At 37.9% G+C, this 19,948-nt stretch overlaps 3 protein-coding genes across 5 annotated transcripts; 2 read left to right on the top strand and 1 right to left on the bottom strand.

The window, feature by feature from the left end:
- Positions 1-587: 587 nt before the first annotated feature.
- LOC113034219 (myosin regulatory light chain 2, atrial isoform-like) lies at positions 588-2,457 on the top strand. Its single transcript, XM_026188616.1, has 7 exons — positions 588-695; positions 838-939; positions 1,175-1,250; positions 1,425-1,529; positions 1,619-1,697; positions 2,006-2,054; positions 2,151-2,457. The coding sequence occupies exons 1-7, from the start codon at positions 588-590 to the stop codon at positions 2,253-2,255; spliced, it is 624 nt and encodes a 207-aa protein (XP_026044401.1). The 3' UTR covers positions 2,256-2,457.
- Positions 2,458-5,254: 2,797 nt separating this feature from the next.
- Positions 5,255-7,689, top strand: LOC113034220 (myosin regulatory light chain 2, atrial isoform-like). 2 transcript variants are annotated; one of them, XM_026188618.1, is made up of 7 exons: positions 5,255-5,362; positions 5,514-5,615; positions 5,993-6,068; positions 6,244-6,348; positions 6,438-6,516; positions 6,616-6,664; positions 6,744-7,689. In XM_026188618.1, the coding sequence occupies exons 1-7, from the start codon at positions 5,255-5,257 to the stop codon at positions 6,846-6,848; spliced, it is 624 nt and encodes a 207-aa protein (XP_026044403.1). In that variant the 3' UTR covers positions 6,849-7,689. The 2 variants fall into 2 exon arrangements, with proteins under 2 accessions (XP_026044403.1, XP_026044402.1); XM_026188617.1 differs by having other exon boundaries at positions 5,304-5,354.
- A 1,873-nt stretch (positions 7,690-9,562) lies between these two features.
- Positions 9,563-17,296, bottom strand: agpat9l (1-acylglycerol-3-phosphate O-acyltransferase 9, like). Of its 2 annotated transcripts, none has more exons than XM_026186670.1 (14): positions 17,178-17,296; positions 16,682-16,871; positions 16,510-16,576; positions 15,104-15,252; positions 14,861-15,006; positions 14,487-14,561; positions 14,285-14,374; positions 14,100-14,193; positions 13,884-13,999; positions 13,584-13,639; positions 13,289-13,374; positions 13,042-13,170; positions 12,755-12,834; positions 9,563-12,557 (listed from the first exon to the last, which is right to left on the bottom strand). In XM_026186670.1, the coding sequence occupies exons 2-14, from the start codon at positions 16,823-16,825 to the stop codon at positions 12,449-12,451; spliced, it is 1,341 nt and encodes a 446-aa protein (XP_026042455.1). In that variant the 5' UTR covers positions 16,826-16,871; positions 17,178-17,296; the 3' UTR covers positions 9,563-12,448. The 2 variants fall into 2 exon arrangements, with proteins under 2 accessions (XP_026042455.1, XP_026042456.1); XM_026186671.1 differs by having other exon boundaries at positions 16,682-16,839.
- Between the last annotated feature and the right edge of the window lie 2,652 nt (positions 17,297-19,948).

Raw genomic sequence — 19,948 nt, 5'->3', positions numbered from 1 at the left:
CCTAGATATGCAAACCTCCTATGGCATTTACATCAGCAGGAAAACTGTGCAGAAGCTTCTTGGCATGTGTATTGCCCAAAACATTTGTCCGTATATTCATATGTATTATTAAATACATCAGTGTTAATTACACAAAGAGAAAGAAGAGACAGATACCTAATGTACCTGTAAGTATTTTAACTTGAAAATATATTGTTTTTTTTAACAATTACATTATTATTATTATTATTATTATTAATAATAATAATAATAATAGTTATTTTTATTTAAACATCATTACCAAAAGAAAAAGAAAATAAAACAGAAAACTTCTGAGAAAACCTTTGCATTGCAGTATAATCCAATATTATTCTCTGTAAAAACCTCCATCATAAATTAAGCTTCAGAGCTTGATTTAATCCGTGAATTATAAGAATTTATTTAAATGACTGTCAAATGTCCAAAGTCACTTTGCTGGTCTCCTTTCCTGTCGTCTCTGTTCTTATCTGTTTTTTCCAGCCCAGGGGAATCCTGTGTGCTTCACACTTATCACGTCCATTCAGCCACACACTGAAACAGCTTTAACCATGTAAGGGCCTCAGCTATCCATGGCAGTCTATTATAGGAGGGTAGGAGATAAGATAACACAGGCTATACATAAAACCCACCTAGCATCATCGCCTGGCTGGGAGCCCACCTTCATTCATTCAGACATGGTAAGGGAGTCACTGTTTTTAGTCTTTATGGTGATTTTAGAAGTCTTTCGCAAAATTGTAGATGCTGTGTATTTAAAAACATTCTTTACGTACTGTGCCCTCTATAGGATTATGTATAAGAGTAACTGTTTCTTTGTCTCAGGCAAGCAAGAAAGCTTCCAACAAGAGACAGAGGGGAGGACAGAAATCCTCCTCAAATGTCTTTTCCATGTTTGAGCAGTCTCAGATACAGGAGTTCAAGGAGGTAAAGTACCAGCTAATGACACCACTTCCTTTAAATTCCTGGGGAAATGATCTTGGAAAAGATGTATTACTGCAAACTTATTTTTGAGTATTTCCTAAAAGTATTGACAGTAAGTCTCTAAACTTGTTATTCGATAAAAGTTAACAAACATTTTTAATTATAAAACGCTTTCAAAATTGAGAAATGGTTCTGTGTCACACTTCATTTGAAATATTCTTTGTTCTTCATCCTACAGGCGTTTGGTTGCATTGACCAAGACAGAGACGGTGTTATCAAAAAACAGGACCTGAAGGAAACTTATGCACAACTGGGTAATTTCTTTACTTCCAACATTTGATCTTTTACATATTTCAAAGGTGGAAAATAGGTATAAACTGATAGCAAATAAACTACAATAAGTGAAAGCTGTAATGATGTTGACCTGCTACTGTTACTGCATTTAGTAAATGTATATTGGCATGTCTCTGTGTGTTTTTGTGTACCAGGGAAGCTAAATGTCAAAGAGGAGGAGTTGGATGAAATGTTGAATGAAGGGAAGGGTCCCATCAACTTTACTGTATTTCTGACACTTTTTGGGGAGAAACTCAATGGTGAGAGATTTACAGATGTTCAAAGAGATCTTTGAAATTCCTGTGAGGTGCTTTCAGGTGATGGAGAATTATATTTGATCTTCCTCCAGGTACTGATCCTGAAGACACCATACTAGCAGCCTTCAAACCTTTTGATCCTAATGGGACAGGCTTTGTTAATAAGGATGAGTAAGAACTCTTATCAATTAGCTTTCACGTTGTTCCGTGTGACCCATAGCATTATAGCAGGGGTCTTCAACTGCAGTCCTCGAGAGCTACTCTCCTGCAGCTTTTAGATGCATGTTGAATTACCTCTTTAGTATGCTATCAGGTGTGGCAAAGCCCTGGTAACAAGCCATTTATTTGATTCATGTGTGTTGGAGCAAGGATGCACCTAAAAGCTGTAGGATAGTACCTCTCAAGGACTGGAGTTGGAGACCACTGCATTAAAGTATCTTATTTTTCCTCTCCTTTAACATTTATTTATTTTTATTTAGATTTAGACGACTACTGATGAATCAGGCTGATAAATTCACAGCAGAGGAGGTTTGTGTTTTCAACTTTGTGTTTTGTTTTTGACAGATTCTCATATAATTTTTAAGATATTTTCAGTGGACAAACTTTCTCTTTATAAACCTACAGGTGGATCAGGCCTTCGCTCTCGCTCCCATAGATCCAACTGGAAACATTGACTACAAGTCTCTCTGCTACATCATCACACATGGAGATGAGAAGGAAGAATCATGAACGGCACAGTTGTGTGAAGGCATGTCGTAAAGTCCAACTAAACCCAGCTTACCTAATATAAAAATGCAAATGACTGCTATTAAAATTATATCTGAAAGTATTACACTCTCTCCACCTCATACCTTTGTAAAACAATTGGAAATTGAGAATTTTCTCATTTGTAAGTTACTAATAACGACCAATAAAGTTTTGGCCTCCTCAATACTCTCCTATTGCTTACAAATGCTCATGTTGTTAGGGAAAACTATATATTGAGTAAGACCAAAAATGCTGTAATTCCAAAAGAAATACATCTCCTGCATATGGAAACGGTCAGTACAGATGGTACTTATTTTCATTCCACAAAATATTTTAAGAGATTTTTTTCTATAAAAGAACATAAAGTAATTCCCAAGATGTCTGTGAAGCTTCTCAGTCATCCAGGTCATCGTAGTCTAAGGAGCTTGGAAAGAAAAGCGTCTGGACTTCTTTGAGTTGCTTGAAGACGTTTCACCTCTCTTCCGAGAAGCTTCTTCAGTTCTAAGGTCAAATGGTGGAAAGTCCCAGATTTAAACCCAGTGGGAGTTTCCCCCCCAAAGAGGGACAAAGTAATTCCCAAGTTTAAAACCTAAGTTTGTCACAAATGCAGGATACTGCAGGCACAATGGTAAACCAAAAGCAAGCCTTTAAATATTAAAATAACTTCCCATAAAATAAATAAATTCTTTAGACAAGAATCCAAAAAAGCAAAAAAAAAAAAGGAACAAGCTGGGCTGCAAGAGAGGGAAATGTGTGATATCTTGGCACAGGACACAGGGAGGATTGAGCACACACGGAGGGCTGATCAGGGATTAAACAGAAAATTATTGATATATGAATGATCAACAACAGGTGAAAACAATCAGGGAATCGGGTAAGGACAAACAGCAAGCAAAGTTAACTTTGAAAGTGAAACAGAAAAGAGACAGACATGAAAACTAACACCAGACAAGTGAACACTGGTAAATGGACTGGTTCTCATATCGTGCTTTTCTACCTGCGCACTCAAAGTGCTTTATACAAATTGCCTCATTCTCCAATTTACACAAGGAGATTTTTTAATGCTTCTCACATAAGTGCTTTCTATCTAACATTGAGACACATTCACACACATTCATACTGCATCGGAGAGCAACTTGGGGTCAGTATCTTGTCCAAGGATATTTATCATGCAGACTGGAACAGCCGGAGATGAAACCCCCAACCTTCCCAATCACTTGATGACCTCTACCTCCTGAGCTAAACATGGAAACGAGACATGTTGGTTACGGCATATAGTTGTAAAAAGGGTTTCTGGCTACGTTGGAAGTTACCATATAGATTTCTCTCGCGCTAGCTTGCATGGTCTGGTTCTATGCTCTCTAAGTGAACACAATTATCATGGCCCTCCTCCATAGGCACCTTTATTCCACAACTTTAAACAGCTGTGCTCCCCTGGATTAGCCCTAATCCATCAGTGAAATGTGCCGATTATGACTGAGGGACATGCACTTGGGGCACAAGTCACACCTTATACTCTTAATGTCACACAGGTTTGCCTAAGAAGCTTTGGATGTTACGCTGTTTCTTTTCTATAACAGGTGGAAATGAACAGCAACTAAGCTCTCCCACAGTGCAGGGTTTTCCCAGTCCCCTAGCTCTGGAAGTCAGACAGAAATTGTCCACACCACACTTTCCCCCTGTCTTTACTCTCTGGCAAGTCTGACATAACTTCCAACAAGGTCAAATTTTGCGTTGGAAAATAAAATTTCAGTTCCATTTTATTTATATAGTGCCAAGTTTTGCACCGGCCTGTGTAGGAGAGACAAAAGCAATCCCTGAGAGGGGTATGGGGACCAGCTCTCTTCTGGCAAGGTAAGGTGACACACGTATGCTAGACTATGTGGAAATCAGGGATTTGAAGAAGCCACGCATGCATAGTGTTTATATAGCTACAATGGCAAGTAGGGCGTGGCCACCACAGGTGATGTGTCTTAGAGTATCCATGTCATCAGTCCTCATACATATGGAATATGTGTAGGGTTTCCAGAGTGTCCACACAATAGAGAACAAAACAGTATCATTGTAATGAATCCACTTTTGACCAATAATGCAAGGCAAAACTGGATGTGGTTTTGATTTCAGGTGTGTTCAGTCACATTACCACAGGTGTATGAAATCAAACAACTCTCGGCTTTTACAAACATTTGTAAAAGAATTGGTCGAACGGTAAATGGATACTACAGTCCCAGCAAGTCAGTGTGTGAAATTTTCTTCTCTGCTAGATATTCCACAATCAGCTGTAAGTGGTTTTACTGCAGAGTGGAAATATTCAGGAAGTGTAGGAAACCAGAGGCTTTGTGATGCATGATCATCACAAAACCCGACAACATGAAGTGTCTGAGAATTATGTAAAGAGACAGAAGAAATTGAAATGGATAGCTTCTGTACCTGCCAGGTATTTTAAAACCATATTTTCTACCAAGAAGGTTTTCACTTTAGTTAAGGAATAGAGCTGGGTTAAATAACTCTAGATTTATACTTATTTTAAGTAGAAAACATACTAGGCTTAAAAAAAATGTATTTTAGCGGTTTCATTTGTTAATAGCTGTATATGTTATTATTATTATTATTATTATTATTATTATTATTATTATTATTATTATCATTATTTTACTAGTTAAATAAAAACAGAAAGTTAAGGCATTAAGAAAAAATATTTAGTTTTTGAGAAAACCTTTGCATTGCATTATAATCCAATATTATTCTAATATTTCTCTGTAAAAACTTTAAGCTTCATTGCCTGATTTAGTTGGTGAATTATAAGAATTTATTTAAATGACTGTCAAATGTCCAAAGTCACTTTGCTGGTCTCCTTTCCTGTCGTCTCTGTTCTTATCTGTTTTTTCCAGCCCAGAGGAATCCTGTGTGCTTCAACACTTATCACGTCCATTCAGCCACACACTGACACAGCTTTAACCATGTAAGGGCCTCAGCTATCCATGGCAGTCTATTATAGGAGGGTAGGAGATAAGATAACACAGGCTATACATAAAACCCTCCATCATCACCTGGATTGGAGTAATCCTACATTCAGACATGGTAAGCCAGTCACTGTTTTTAGTCTTTATGGTGATTTAGGAATCTTGAAGATGCTGTGTATTTAAAAACATTATTTACGTACTGCGAAATCAGTTGTTTTGATCCGTTCAGTGCCCTCTGTAGGATTATATATAATATATACTTTTTTCTTCATCTCAGGCAAGCAAGAAAGCTTCCAACAAGAGGCAGAGGGGAGGACAGAAATCCTCCTCAAATGTCTTTTCCATGTTTGAGCAGTCTCAGATACAGGAGTTCAAGGAGGTAAAGTACCGGCTTATGACACCAATTCCTTAAAAATGAATTCAAATTCATATTTAACTTATTTTTCATTGTTGTTTAAAGCCTACTGCAAGACTAAATAGAAATTTTAAAATGACCTGTTAGTTAAAATGAAATGTTAGTTATTTTAACCAACTTCAAAAGAAACGCAAAGTTCCCAACATCCAAGAAAAAGCATCAGGTTTTCACTTTTTTTATCCTCTGTCTGAAAGAAATGTGTTCAAAGTATTTCTAAACGTATTGACAGTTGGCCTCTAAATGTGTTATTTATTAAAAGTAAAACATCATTTTTCAGTTATAAAACTCTTTCTATGATTCAAAAATAGTTATGTGCCACAGATGTGTTCTTCATCCTACAGGCGTTTGGTTGCATTGACCAAGACAGAGACGGTGTTATCAAAAAACAGGACCTGAAGGAAACTTATGCACAACTGGGTAATTTCTTTACTTCCAACATTTGATCTTTTCCATATTTCAAAGGTGGGAAAATAGGTATAAACTGATAGCAAATAAACTACAATAAGTGAAAGCTGTAATGATGTTGACCTGCTACTGTTACTGCATTTAGTAAATGTATATTGGCATGTCTCTGTGTGTTGTTGTGTACCAGGGAAGCTAAATGTCAAAGAGGAGGAGTTGGATGAAATGTTGAATGAAGGGAAGGGTCCCATCAACTTTACTGTATTTCTGACACTTTTTGGGGAGAAACTTAGTGGTGAGAGATTTACAGATGTTCAAAGAGATCTTTGAAATTCCTGTGAGGTGCTTTCAGGTGATGGATGATGATATTTGATCTTCCTCCAGGTACTGATCCTGAAGACACCATACTAGCAGCCTTCAAACTTTTTGACCCCAATGGAACAGGCTTTGTTAATAAGGATGAGTAAGACAGCAATTAGCTTTCACATTGTTGCAAATGGGCTGTAATGGTATAATATTTTATATTGCTCTCCTTTAATTTTTGTTTTTGATTATTTTTTAGATTTAGACGACTACTGATGAATCAGGCTGATAAATTCACAGCAGAGGAGGTTTGTGTTTTGTTTTTGACAGATTCTCATATAATTTTAAAGATATTTTTTAACAGACAAACTCTTTATAAACCTACAGGTGGATCAGGCCTTCGCTCTCGCTCCCATAGATCCAACTGGAAACATTGACTACAAGTCTCTCTGCTACATCATCACACATGGAGATGAGAAGGAAGAATCATGAACGGCACAGTTGTGTGAAGGCATATCATGAAGTCCAACTAAACCCATTTTACCTTGGCTGTTAATAATTTGACCTGTCTACAGTGCAGTGTTGTCCTTGAGTTAGTGAAAGCAATAAGCCCTATGCCCAGTACATGTGAACTTAACTGAAATCTAAGCCCAATGAGATGTAGGAGGAATAATCAAGCATGATTTTAAGATGGGGAATCCTTTTCTGACACATGGTCACAGGACCGCATGGTGTGAGAAGAAGGTAAGAATTTTTGCTCTAGAAATCATTTTTAAAATGGCATAAATTGTAAATGACAGATACGTGTATGTGCTTTATAGAGGAGTTTTGTCAAGTTTCATGAAGTTTTTTGTATATTGAATGTTCAGGAACTCAGTTTTTCTTTTCGTTGCTTCAAGGCAACGTTATGAAATAACGTCTTCTTGGAGGGAAACTTTGCTAACATTGTGTTGGAATGTAATCATATGTTACTTCATGTATTTGTGCACATATTTGTGCTCATTTTACATGTTGCTGATGTGATGACTCTTGCACATTGGGATGCCATCAAAACAAGTCTCCCTTTCAGAGACAGTTGCCAGGCCACAAGGCATATGGGTGATTATGATAAGCCAAGATTCAGCCTCTTCTGAATCACATGATAATAATAATAATGGATTGCATTTATATAGCGCTTTTCGGGACCCCTCAAAGTGCTTTACAATACCACTATTCATTCATGTCTCCTGTATTTCTGTAATGCTTTAGATATAATTATTGATGTGTGTGGGCAACTGTGTATGGCGCATCTTTTATTTTATTTAACAACTTTCCTTTCAACTTTTTTGTTTCAAATGTGCTTTATATTTGGTAAATGGTAAATGGCCTGTATTTGTATAGCGCTTTTACTATTCTCCCCTAGGGACCCCAAACCGCTTTACACACCCAGCCATCCACCCATTCACACACACATTCACACACTGGTGGAGGCAAGCTACAGTTGTAGCCACAGCTGCCCTGGGGCAGACTGACAGAAGTGAGGCTGCCATATCGCGCCATCGGCCCTTCTGGCCAACACCAGTAGGCAGTAGGTGAAGTGTCTTGCCCAAGGACACAACGACCGAGACTGTCCTCGAACTGGCAACCTTCCGATTACAAGGCGAACTCCCAACTCTTGAACCACAATCGCCCTATTATATTTATATATAAAAATGATTGGATTGGATCAAATAAAACATCAATCAACCATAAATATCATATCAACCATATATCAAACCTCAAATACATCAATTAAGAATACAAAATAGAAAAAAACAACAACAGCAAAAACCCAGACCAAATCCTGATGACCATGAATCCATAAATGGCAATGACATTATCTTATATTCTCTGCTTACAAAAAAGATATGGCATTATATATTCTTATTGTACTATTATTTTTGTTCCTATGTTGAGAGAGCTGCAAGAACACTGATGAATTACTTTCACTTCAACCCTTTCTGACTTTGGTGTCCTATTTAAAGTACAAAAACAAGAATGCATCTGTAATCAAAATACGAAATACATCTCATCTGTTATTTAGAAGTCTGTTGAGTATGATGTCTTTTTTGAGAACATTTCCTTTTTTATAACAGATTTGATGTTAGTTTTTACTAAAATTGAGTCATTTTTAAAAAAATAAATCTAACAACAACAAACAAATATATATATAAAAATACATATATACTTTTTAAGAATTAAAAGTAAAGAAGGTGGCCCTGACTGCATTCATTGCAGCCACAGGCACTGCTGTTTCATTTTTTGGGGGGTACTGTTGCCACGGATACAACAACAAACATCCACATAAACTGCAGAGCCACTTTCTTACCAACATATCAGCCAAGTCCACAAGAGAACAAGGAGTGTGTGAAGTCCGGAAAGGCAAGCTCCTCTTTCAGCTACAAGAGCGACTGTGCATGTTTGCATCCACATGACTGAGAGTTTTGGTTTTGATTTGGTTTTTTTCTGATATTTGTACTTCTGCTATCAAAGATGCCAATTGCATCTGGAGCTGCAGGCAGGGTGGATGTAGGAATAGACACAAGCAAAACATGGACACCACAAGGACTGAAAAGGAAAACAAATTCTACCCACAGAAAAAACGACTCCTATCTGCAAAGGTGAGATTACTACAGATAGTGATCAAATGTAACTGCATCTTTTTAAATATGCTTGATCAACAACATTTATAGCCTCGTCTGAAGACAAATCACTGGACAAAACTGTGACTATTTCATCATTAGATGAAATTGTGTTATTGTTTAACACAAACTGAACAGCAGTACTTTATAATACAGCAACTTAAGATGTTTTTGCTGTGAAACTGCAACTGTATTCGTCATTCGTCTGTCTTACAAATGAATACTCTGCATATACTGCTGGTTTTATTTGTCTGGTTTTATGATGACCAGCTGGCTCATGTTAGAGGCAAGACTGCTCTTAATGGAATAACCATTGCATTAAACTATGTTGTACTGTAGACCTGCTGGCCTTTATTGCTAGGAGATAAAGGCATCCTAATTTAACTCTGTCCATTTGAATCAACAGCAACCTGTTTGTCATCCGAACTGGGCAGAGGAGACACAGATGTTTGACACTAATTCCACTCATAAATATTTCACCATCCCGTTTGTTTTTCCAAACCGGGTTACAAAAAGAAGAGACAAAAAGACTTGAAAGCTGTGACACACAGTTAGATCATTTTTTATTTGGACAGTGAGCGTTTTTGTAGTTTTACCTCTGTACCACACCAAAGGACATTTTAATTCAACCAATCAAAACGAAGATTCTTTTACTCAATAGTTAAGATCAATTTAACATTAGCTATTTAGAAATCACAGCCATATTATACATAGTATCCCATTTTCATAGGTTTAAAATGAGTTTGACAAACAAATATAGTTTTATACATAAAGACTGGTTTTGATACTTGGCTGAAAATCCTTTGCACTCACCGACTGTAAGTCTAGAAACCATGGACATCACCAAATGCTGTATTTCCTCCCTTGAGATGCTCTTTTCTTTTTCTGCAGTCACTTATAGTTGTTCCTTGTTTGTTGGCCTTTCTGCCTTCAGCTTTGCATTTTTTATAACTGAAAAGCTGCTCTACTAGGTTCAGATCAGGTAACTGACTTCTTAGCCTTTCTTTGCTTTGAGAAACTCTTGGTTTGCTTTTGCCGTTTGCTTTAGGTAATTGTCCATTTGCACTGTGAAGCACACTCTGATCAGTTTGCAGCATCGTCACATGCTCACCTAACCTATAAACACCAATAACCCAGTTCCACTGGCACATCTCCATAATTTCTCATTATTTTTGTACAAGTTCATCTTGGTTTCCAAAGATTTTATTTTTTCCAGAATTGTGCATTTAGATGTTTTTTTGGTTTTCTTAGTCTAACCAGTGGCTGTTGATTGTAGACTTTGACAATATCGCACCTACCTCCTCCAGTTTGTTCTTGGCTTGTCTAGATGTTTCAAAGCTGTTTTCATAATAATTCTGTCATTGTGCACTTCAGTTGCCTTCTGTGGTCTTTTAACCCTTTCGGTGTTGCTGAGCTGGCCAGAGGATTTCTTCTTTTTAAGAAACTTTGTACACATTGGCGATTTGGCCATTAAAGGCTTTTTTTCACCAACATTTCTGTTAACCTTATATTGAGAGTTCCAGTGAAACAAATACAAGTTTAGCACATGGAATTAACTCGTGCTATTTTATCTGCTCCAGTTTTCATAAATTATGGCAACAGACCTTGCAAGATCACAAAACTGTGTCTGAGTGTCTGAAAAGGAAGGACCATGTATAAAAATAGCTGTATATTAACTGCGTTAAGGGTCTTGGTTAACCCCTTGAATGAAAACAAGAATATTCTTATCTGAATACTTATGGGCCAAACTATAAAACACAAAGTCATTCATCTGACTGCAGAGTTTCTTAGCTATGATTTCTACTTTGTCATTAATACTTGCAGATATCAGGAACTCAAAGCACAACAGAGAAAAGGGGACTCCTTGCAGGTGAGTACTTCCATCAGTCAAAGGCCGACTGGTTTAAAGGTTTTCAGACAGAATTTCATTGATTCAAACTTGTTTTTAAACAGAGCACTCAGGACAAATCAGAACCCAGCGATCACAAAAATGATGGTGAGATCATTGACAGTTTGACAAACAAACAGAAAATATCAGGACACGCAACATTCAAAAAGTCTCCCTAAAACAAATGCTTCTTCAATCTGCTTTAAGGGTCCAAAGAGGAAGTCCCAGAGAAAAATGGAAGCCATGAGGATGAAATTTCAGAAAAACCATCCAGTGAGAAGCCATCTAAAAAGTCTGTTCTGTGCGTTATACTGTGAAGCAGTTACAGCTCATGTTGTCATTAAATGAACTGGACTGTCACGCACAACAACGTTAACATTCATTATTCAAGTGTCAAACTCGTGGGCTTTTTTTGAAAAGCAGACGAGGTCAAATTTCCCTTTTGAATAACAAATGCTAAGCTGCTGTCAGTTTTGAACTCAAATGTGTTTGTTCGTTCAAGCTGACTGAGAACTAGCACGGTTTGGTAGTTATCGGCGTGAATTCTTTTGCAGTATTACACGGCAACACCTGAATTCATTTGTACAGTACAACATTTGTACCATGGGCTTTTGACATGTAGACAAACAAACAAACCAAAAAACACAACAAGTAGAACACATTTAAGTCGACAAATTACACATTCATCAAGCCAGTTTTTTTAAACCAGTGGCTCATCTGCAATCACACATTTCACATCAGTAAACACTGTGCTCAGTAGTTTGGGGTCACTTAATGCGTCTTTGTTTCTGAGTCAAAAAAAATGCTTGTTTTCATTTAATATGAAATGTTGATGAAAAGGTTGTAGAATCAGGAGAATTTAAAATCATAACTTATGATTGCAGCAATGTTGTTCATGTATTACAAACACACTGCTACCTACCACAAATGTATCAAATTTATCATGTTAGCACAGCTGAAAACTGTTGTACCCTTTAAAGAAGCAGTTTAGTTGGTTTACTGAGTGCATGAAGCTTTGTTGCATTATAGTTTTTAAAATCCTAAAGTTGTTTTACTGGACGTGTTTGAGACTATGATCAAACCGACAGGTGCTGTTGCTCCATACACTTAATGCTTCTGCAATCAGTGGGGGGGAAAAAAATAATCACTTAGCCTTTTCATATGTTGAACTCGCATTATTTAAATCAATGTGCCACTGGAACACTGCAGTAATCATTGCTGAAACAAAATGTCTCTGTATTTTCTAAAAAATAAAAAATATAGAACATGCTGTGTGACCCCAAACTCTTTTTTAAAGCAGCAGTAAACACAGGGAGCTTGCCTTTTTCAGTTCCTCATAATGTTCAATATTGCACTTGTGTTATCTATGAATCACTGAGACTTCCCTCTCTTTAGCTGTACCTAAGTTTTCACAGTTTTTTAAATCTACTGTTGTGCTTTCCCAGTCAGTTACAGCCAGAGAGAAAACACTGGAGGACCACTGCATTTTTTTTTCCAGTAGATATTCTCCAACACAAGACAAGGCCTTTGTTTGACTGAGGATCTCAGTCGCTGTTGCTGCTGCTGTCATCTCTCACCACCATGTTGCTGTACTTCTTCTGCTGCTGCTCTTTGAATGTCTCCTTCACCTTTGCCCTCTTGAGGCCTCCATCCCTGCATGCAGACAGAACTAAACGATTATTCAGTGTCATACGTTTCCCTATGGCCAGGTCATAAAAAAAAAAGAAAAAAAAAAGAGCTGACTGACACTTGATTAGCATTCAGACAAAGGACTACATCTTTCTCTGTTACTCTTGTCTGTGAAATCATTAAATTAGAATCACTTTAAAAGGGATGAGGTAAGAGCTTACCATTGCAGATCTACCAGCCCTCCCTGGTGAGCGATGGCTGACTTCACTCTGTTGGCAAACTGGACAGCATCTTCACCCTCCTGACATTTTTTGGGGGAAATAAAACTGTGTGAATCCGTTTATTGTCACAAATAAAAGCAGTTTTATTATAAAGACTAAAGACCAACAGTCAATTTAAGCAAGTTAGGCAAGTTGAAGTCTCAAGAAAACAAATGTGATCGAGTTAAAGTCCTCCTAAGTCTATACAGATATGTACATAGACTTCATTCATCACATGTTACACACACCTGTTGGTGCATGGCTGGCAGGTACCAGACATTGCATACAAGGGCCCAGCTGGTCATCATCCTCAGCAGGTAACTGACCATGCTGTGCTTGGAACTGTTCCAGAAAGCATCTCCAAACTTTGGGTCATACTAGGAAAAGTTTAAAAAGCACAGAGACAAGCATTAAGTAGCAGAAATGTGTGACCTAAAGGGCTCAAATATATGTGACTGAGAGATGAAGGAGGAATGCTAGACTGGGCTGAAGTACCTTAATGGCGACTGGGTATATTGTTGTTCCAATTTCAAAACTTCCCTTTTTAAACATCATGACAGATGTGTTGTTAATACAAGTTCCTATAGAAACAGGAGATTAAACAGACAGCTGTGTGAGCTTCTTCCAAACCCACATAGAAAATATCTGCTCGTGTGTCACAGCTCAGTGGCCAGACTGCCATCAGACACGGAGCTAAAATAACAGCTCTCACTCAGGCTTTTCTTTGATGATACAAAGATCAAACTGCAGTGGATAAAGTAACTTTATCTGTCTACTTGGTGACGCTTACCCTCTGGAAATATCAATATAGGAAGCTTTTTTTTGTCGTTCACATGGTCTTTCAACCTGGAAACAACAGAACAGGTAATAGAAACCATTTATAAATACACACAATAAAAAATACATTCAACAATTAGAATGAGTGCCTTATTGAGAAGGGATTAAAGTAAAGAGACTGGAATCTAAACTGCAGTGAATCCAGCATCAGCGTTCCAAAACATACTCGTTCTTGTTTTGACGATAATACGTTTCTACTTCCAAGCAAAAGACCTGAAAGAAACGTGTTGAAGTGAGGGAGTGAAATATGAACCTTTTGGTCACTAGATGGCGATCTTTCATCTCTGACCTCTCAAACCAGACATGAGGACAGGATCTCACCATGGCTCTCTGAATAATTCCCATCAGGCCTCCATGGACCTGACCCACCTAGGAAACACATAATGCAAAGAAATAGTTTTACAACAAATCAGTTTCTTTATATGTAAAACTCCAAATAAGTTGATTTGAGGGTGACTTCTTTGCATACCATAGCATAGCAGCCATCTGTGCACAGAATCACAATGTCAATCGGAGAAGTATGATTGGCAACACAGATTCCTCCTTTTTTGGGTTTGTTTTCCCTGCAGAGGAAATGACAACACTGAAATCAAAGACAAAGGGTAAAACCAGTCTTTTTTAAGGATGTGGTACATAACAGGAAAGCATTTGTACCTGTTGTGATAGCGAATCGTGGCAGAGAGTCCTCGAGCACAGATTCTGTAACACATCACGTGGACCAACTCACTGAGCCAGAACTTTATCCTAAAAATAAATATTTACAAGGAAAAAAAATGACACACTGTTGAGAAAAGATTTCCATTATAGTACTTTTTCTAATGTATAAGATAAAACAAAACAAAACATTTTTAGTCACCTCCAGTTTGGAAGCAATCCAACTGCAGATGTTCCTATTACCAACCAGCTAACACCGATGATGGTCAACGTTATTCTGGAGAGAGAGTGACACATTTCACCTTCAAGCAGCAGGTCAGTTGGAGTTTAGAGTTTTTATTGAAACTTAACAGAAATATAAATTACTGCATGTTATGTAAAAAATGAATTTGAATTGCATATTTTTATGGCATTAACTTCTTCCTCTCATACAGCTTGCAATTTTTTCAGTAGGTTTTAACTCAGTTGAGATCATTTTTAACACAACCAGGTGAGTCTTGACTCCGTCTTCCACATTGCTTCTCTGTGGAGGAAAGAGTAAATTTGGGGTGGGTGGACTCTGCAGTATTTTTCTACCTGAGGGGGGCAAGGATGCAGTATCTCACAATGATGCCAAGGCCATAGACCAGCGTCAGCTTCAGACTTATGTACTGGAAATCATTGTTGGTGCGAGTCAGTAAGTTCCAGGACACCAGCTCCTCAGAAGTGAACCGCTGGGTCACCTGATTTTAAAATAGAAAGTTGACAAACATGACTAAAACATTTTCATTTTAAAATTAAAACCAAGGTTTGCAGATGTGTTAATAAAAAAAAATGTACCTCATCATCTACAATACTCTCAATCCCTTGTCGGGTGAAATAGAAACAGTCACTTAGTGTAAAATCACCCCCCACTGGTGGTTTTGGGCGACTTCGTCGAAGTTCCTCGAGCTCCTTCTCCATTGATCCATTTTCCCTTTGGATGAGACCTGACACACATGCAAACACACACACAGACACGCAGACACACACAGTGATGCAATTAAACTAGCTGATATGATTTTTTTATATTAGTAACAATCACATAGATAAGTCAACCTTGGCAAACGTCTTAAGGCAATGTTAGGGTTAGAAGATTAAAGAATGTGTCAGGGAGTTCAATCGGGAATGTTGTTCCTGGAAGAGCATTATGTGCTGCACTTTGACAAAACGCATTAAAAAACAACAACAACAAAACATGAGGACTGAAGCCATTCAGAGCATGAACTCAAGATAAAATTCTTTAAAAAGAACAGAACTGAATCTACATCACCTCAGTGTTATATGGCACAACAGGCAGGCATGTAATACTTTTAGTGATAAGATACTGTATCTGGAGTTCTCATCATAGGAGGGACTTTACAAGAAAGAGCAACTCAATTTATGAAATGTGTCGCCTAAAACATGTCCTTAAACGTTCTTACTTGTTTTTGCTTGCAGTCTTTATTAATAATGGTCATACTGAACAGACTGTAAGGCAAACAGGTCTGAGAACAGTTTAAAAACAGCCTCAGCTTGGATCCACATTACCTCATATCTCAGCAGGCAAAGTCCAGAACCTACACTAACACACGCCGTATTCACTCAAAACATTCAGTACAATGTCTGCCCTGTTTCTGTTCTTCAGGGACTTTTACTTCTTGCACTCATTGCTCATGTTAAAAATGTTCGGCTCACACACTTTGAACTTTGGAGAGAGCAATTTTTGCTGACCAAACTGTCTTTCTGTGCTCCAGCATGGGAAACCATCCTGTGAAGCTTGGAGATTGATAAAGAGTTTATTTATTGCATCTTGTGAGATAAGACAAGGTTCCCAGAGCAACTTTACTTATTACCTATCATAAAGGTTACTGAGCCTCAGCGCCACAGACTTTTTGGTGAAAAATTAGCTGTAGTATGGTAGAAAATATGAACATTTTTCCTTAAGACACAGCAAGTTTTGCTCCGTGAGTATTTTATATGCATGCATTTTTAAAAAAGGCCACTTTAAAGGTAAATCAGTCTATTTTTTATAATGTGGCCATATCATTGCAACATGCCAGCACAGACTTATGATGAAGTATCTGATGAAATCTCATATTGCAGCAGACGCAAAGCTTTCCTTAAACCAAAGTTTCACAATAAGGGATATGACATCAAGTTATCTGTAAAAGAGTGCCCCTGCCTCATTTTCTTTAGATCTATCAATCAAATTTCTTTCTACTTACCATTAGATGAGGAGGGTTTGAGTGTTCCTTCATCTGAATTTGCTTTCTGTATATTCAGAGTGGCCCACTGTGGAGAAAAGACAGCATATATTAATGGCCAAGAATCAAAATCTATCCACCTGCTTAAAGCATATTAACCTATGAGGGACATAAGAATTACGTGTGTTAGTACCTCCAAGGTTTTCACCAGTATGGTCATGTAGATCTCGGAAATGCCCAGTGAGAATCCAAACATGGATGGGATCATGATGAGGATGATTACGAGGTACAGCCAAATCTTCAGTGCCCAAAGGGCTCCCGCCCAGAAATCGTCCATCTCTACTTTATTCCCTGAGTTAAACAAGAGCAGCCCTGTGGCTCAGCTGCATGAGAACAAAGGGGGGAAAGAAAGACTTCACTTTCCTTTCTTTACTTCTTAGACAACGTGGAAACATGTAATCATAACAAGGGGGGGGGGGGGGGGGAAAAAGACAAACGAAACGCTGAAAGACTCCGGGTCACACTACACGGTACAGGTACACACTGATCCCACGTACAAAAACAATGGCGATCAATAGCACATGTAATCCTTCCAATATAAACAAATCCACAAACTCTGACAGAGCTCCTCTATACTTTAACTACACAGCTACATTTATCCTGTTTCAGATTGTACGAGATCAACTTACCTGTCAAACTTTAGTCCATTTCCTTTCCTACAGCGGGTAATTTAAGAGACTGAACACACACAGAGCAAACACGCCCATTTACTTACTAGAACAAAGTTCATGACCTACAGCGCCTTCCTGTGGACATCTTTGGACACTATCAAAAAGACTGAGGTCTACAGGTTTGATTCATAAAAAGTTTTATATTTTAGTCCATAGGAAGACACTTTAGTCAAACGTAGACCAAACTAACTACTATACTATACTATACAAACTAGTTACTATACAAGTTGACCCTGCTAGGATCACATTTGAAAATACTTTTTGGAGACGTGTTATTTTTGGATGAGTCTGAGCCAGAGGAAGCACTCAAAGCAAATGCCACTAAGGTTGAGTTAAAGTATGTAGATGGAAGCTGCTTCTTATAATACTGAACTTGTATTTACTGATCGTATCATAATTTTTTTAATTTTAAGAAGTAAAGCGTTGTTAAAAATGTAAAAAACAAAACAAACAAAAAAAAAACACTGTTTGAAAACCGAAAGTTGCTCTTTCATATTTGCCAAGCCTCCGTATATATCAGGCATCCAGGTTGTTTAAAGCTGACATAATTGACTGAAGCGTGAAGAGAATCAGTAATATTAATAAAATGCCTCAGACAACTCACCAGAACACAGGAAAGCCTTAATGAGGAATGTGGCAACAGTCTCTGTGTGGCAGAGCCTCCCTCTCTGACCTAAAACTAACAAAAGGTCCTGATTATTTTCTAGGTTCAGACATTTCACAGTCTGTTGCTCATTACTGTAACAGGGGACTTAAGGGGGGCGGTTTGGGTAACGTCTCTGGGAATGATAAGAGGTTCACTTCATCCTTCTCTGAATGGCGTTCAGTTCATTATGAGAGCTTTCTGCACTACAGCGTTGAAGCTTCGTAAAGATCAATTTTCAAAAGACAGCTGGCTACAGAGAGACACACAGATATTGTGCCATACAGTCTTTAGATTCATTGCAAAATGTTTGGACCTTTTAAACATTTTAAATCTTTGATTGATTACACTGTTTATTGTTAATGAATCAAACAAACTGCTCAGGCTTGAGACTCCAGATGTGTAGTGAAACTCCTGTCAACAACACATTGTTTGCCCTTTATTGGGTGTGTTAGTTGCAGGAAGGCAGTGCCTGTTAGTATGAACGAGCTCATTTTTATTGTAAGTCTCAACACAGACAGCTCACCTCGTGTTTCAAGGTGGTTTTACTGGGTCCTGTTACTGGACCTCCCCAGTGGTGCCCATTAGTGCTGCTGTTGTTGTTGTTGGTTTTTGGTAGAAGAAGAGGAAGGTTCCATATATTCTGTATGGAACTGTGTGCTATCTATTGTTTGAAAAGTCTTATTTCAAGACCTAAGTTTTCCAAGATTATCTCCTTTCAGTTCTAATATATACTTGATGGAGATGGAAAAAAATCTATGCATTAATTATTTAAAGTCACTCCCCTGTAAACCAGCTAGAAGATAAGTCGGTGGTAGCCCCACAAGCCTTCTCTTGTGCTTTATATAGATAAATAAAAAGGATAACACTGATGAAATCAGATGAGTTCACTTTGTCTCCCTCTGTGTCTCCTATGTACAAAGGCAACCCGGGTGGCAATGTGTCATGTCTCAGTAATCTTTTAGTCACACATAAGTCTCCACCAGGGATAAATAGTAGACACCACACAAGTACGCGGTAAGAACTGTGGCTTTAAGGCTCTCTTCAAGAGGATATATCCAAAGTTCTTAAAGAAACCTCATATCTTTTAAGCGTCAGAAAAGCTAAAGGTTAATTTCCTTGAATTCAGTACATCCTGCACACAGGACATCAATGAATAAAAACTTTGAAAGAATACAGCTGAAAGCCAAGCAGTTCAAAGAACACTGTTGCCATTGCAACTTGATCTAATCACGATGAAGGTTAAAAGTATCCGTCCATCCAGACGCTAGTGTAGATGAATCACTGCAAAGAAATTTCACGTCTAAAAGAGCGTCTGAAGGTGCCTTCCTTCTATAATAAACTTTTGAACAGTGAATGAGATGAGTCGCCCCCTGCTGGCTATGAGAAAAAAGGGCAAGTTTTAGACAATCCGGGATTGCACACTTCTTTTTTTTTTTTTTTTTTTTTTTTTTACATAGGTTAGTCTCTGGATGTTTGAGAGTGGGCGAAATAAAGACCGGAGCATTAAATAATCTAGAATTCATTTGTTCAGTAAAACAAGCGGGCTCATTTAAATATATTTTCCACACAGCTTGACAGTGGATCGATCCCGCTCATAACGCCGATTGGTTAATCGTTCATCTTTCACCACGCCCACTCACGGACACTTATTTTTAATAATTAAGAAACCAACGTTTCACATAACATTATCACGTCATTCAACCTAGTGAGGTGGACAGTTGGTTGATAGGGTCAAGGCCAACACATATGCCTATAAATATAAACTAATACGTAACTATACTGAGCTAATTCATTTTTACAATCTTCAAAGCACAGCACAGTATTCCTCCTTTGTTAGCAGGGCTTTGATTTTTGAATGACAGGTATTTAGTCTTATCATGGAGCCAAAAATCGGGATGATGGACTTCGTGCGTGCACGTTTGCACATCTTTGCAAAGCTGTAGAAAACTCTGCAAACTTTTAACGCCCATGTACTAGTGATTATGCCACTGGTAAAGGCTGACTGTAGCGTAGACAAATGCAAACAACAGTTTTGATTGCAAGAGCTGCTGGATTTAAACTGATGCAAGCAACAGTCCATTAA

Source organism: Astatotilapia calliptera, chromosome 12, assembly GCF_900246225.1.
Source record: "Astatotilapia calliptera chromosome 12, fAstCal1.2, whole genome shotgun sequence".
In the NCBI taxonomy this organism is placed as follows: Eukaryota; Metazoa; Chordata; class Actinopteri; order Cichliformes; family Cichlidae; genus Astatotilapia; species Astatotilapia calliptera.
Note: the sequence above shows the minus strand (reverse complement) of the source record. Positions and strands in the feature narration are given on the sequence as shown.